Source organism: Primulina huaijiensis, chromosome 2, assembly GCF_012295235.1.
Source record: "Primulina huaijiensis isolate GDHJ02 chromosome 2, ASM1229523v2, whole genome shotgun sequence".
In the NCBI taxonomy this organism is placed as follows: Eukaryota; Viridiplantae; Streptophyta; class Magnoliopsida; order Lamiales; family Gesneriaceae; genus Primulina; species Primulina huaijiensis.
Window position 1 is genome coordinate 11536885 of NC_133307.1, and position 1134 is coordinate 11538018.

General features: G+C 40.3%; 1 protein-coding gene across 1 annotated transcript; it reads left to right on the plus strand.

The window, feature by feature from the left end:
* Positions 1-291: 291 nt before the first annotated feature.
* Positions 292-720, plus strand: LOC140956491 (uncharacterized). Its single transcript, XM_073413251.1, has one exon. It carries the CDS (start codon positions 292-294, stop codon positions 718-720), a length of 429 nt encoding a protein of 142 aa, XP_073269352.1.
* The last annotated feature ends 414 nt before the right edge of the window (positions 721-1134 follow it).

Below are 1134 nucleotides of genomic sequence, written 5' to 3' on the forward strand. Positions count from 1 at the left end.
GTTGCTCAGTATATATTGAAATTTGAAGAAAGATGTGTGTTTGTTCTGTTCATTGCTGAAAATGATAAAGACAAAAGAGAACACTTCCTTCGGGGCTTGAAACAAGAAATTCGACGGGATGTTCATAAGGCAAAAGTGATTACTTATCAAGACATCGTTGAAAGAGTCTTACTTGCCGAGCACGATGAACAAGAGATTGAAAAGGAACGGCAGTTAAGAAGGCAAGCTTTTCAAACTAGAGGGCAAGGGACAAGCACTGGTACACAAGATGGTTACTAAGGTAAAGGAAAGATGGAGCAACGCACTAAACCTTCTGTGCCTTCTTCAGTTATGGAGCGACCATTATGCCCCAAGTGTGGCAAGCCACACAAAGGTGAGTGTCTAGTTGGGAGTGGCCGATGTTATAGATGCAAGGAAATAGGGCACACGGCATTGAAATGTCCTCTCTCCTCTGACAAAGGAAAGGTACAGGGCAGAATCTTTACAATGACAAAAGAAGGGGCCAATCCTGATTCTTCAGTCATATCAGGTAATATTCTAATATCTGGCAAGGAAGCACTCACATTGATTGATACTGGTGCAACCCATTCATTTGTGTCTGAAGTCTTTATGCATTCTATCTCAGTCGAACCTACTGTTATGCCATTACACTTCAATATTATGTTGCCCTCTGGTGATGAGATTTTTCGTACTAGTATCCTTAAGGCATGTCCGATATAGATGGGTACGAGATTGTTATATGCTGATCTTATTGTGATTCCGATGGTTGCATTTGATGTTATATTGGGTATGGACTGGTTATCCACTTATCGTGCCGTAATTGATTGTGTGGGAAAGATTGTGGAGTTTTTAACTGATAATCATGAGAATAATGAAATTGTTGGTCTAGGCTCATCGATAAGTACTCCCATTATTTCGTGTTTGCAAGCTATTAAATTGTTGAATAAGGGATGTACTAGTTTTCTGGCCTTGGTATCGGATGTGAGTAGGGAAAGTAATGTACAACTACAGAATATTGATGTGATTCAAGATTATCCTGACGTATTTGCTGATGATGTGCCTGGCTTACCTCGTGATCGAGAGGTAGAGTTTGTTATTGAATTGAGTCCAGGTACAGCCCCAATATCAAAAAGC

Excerpts from the sequence above, each read along its gene's own strand:
- LOC140956491 (XM_073413251.1), top strand. The coding sequence starts at position 292 with ATGGAGCAACGCACTAAACCTTCTGTGCCTTCTTCAGTTATGGAGCGA.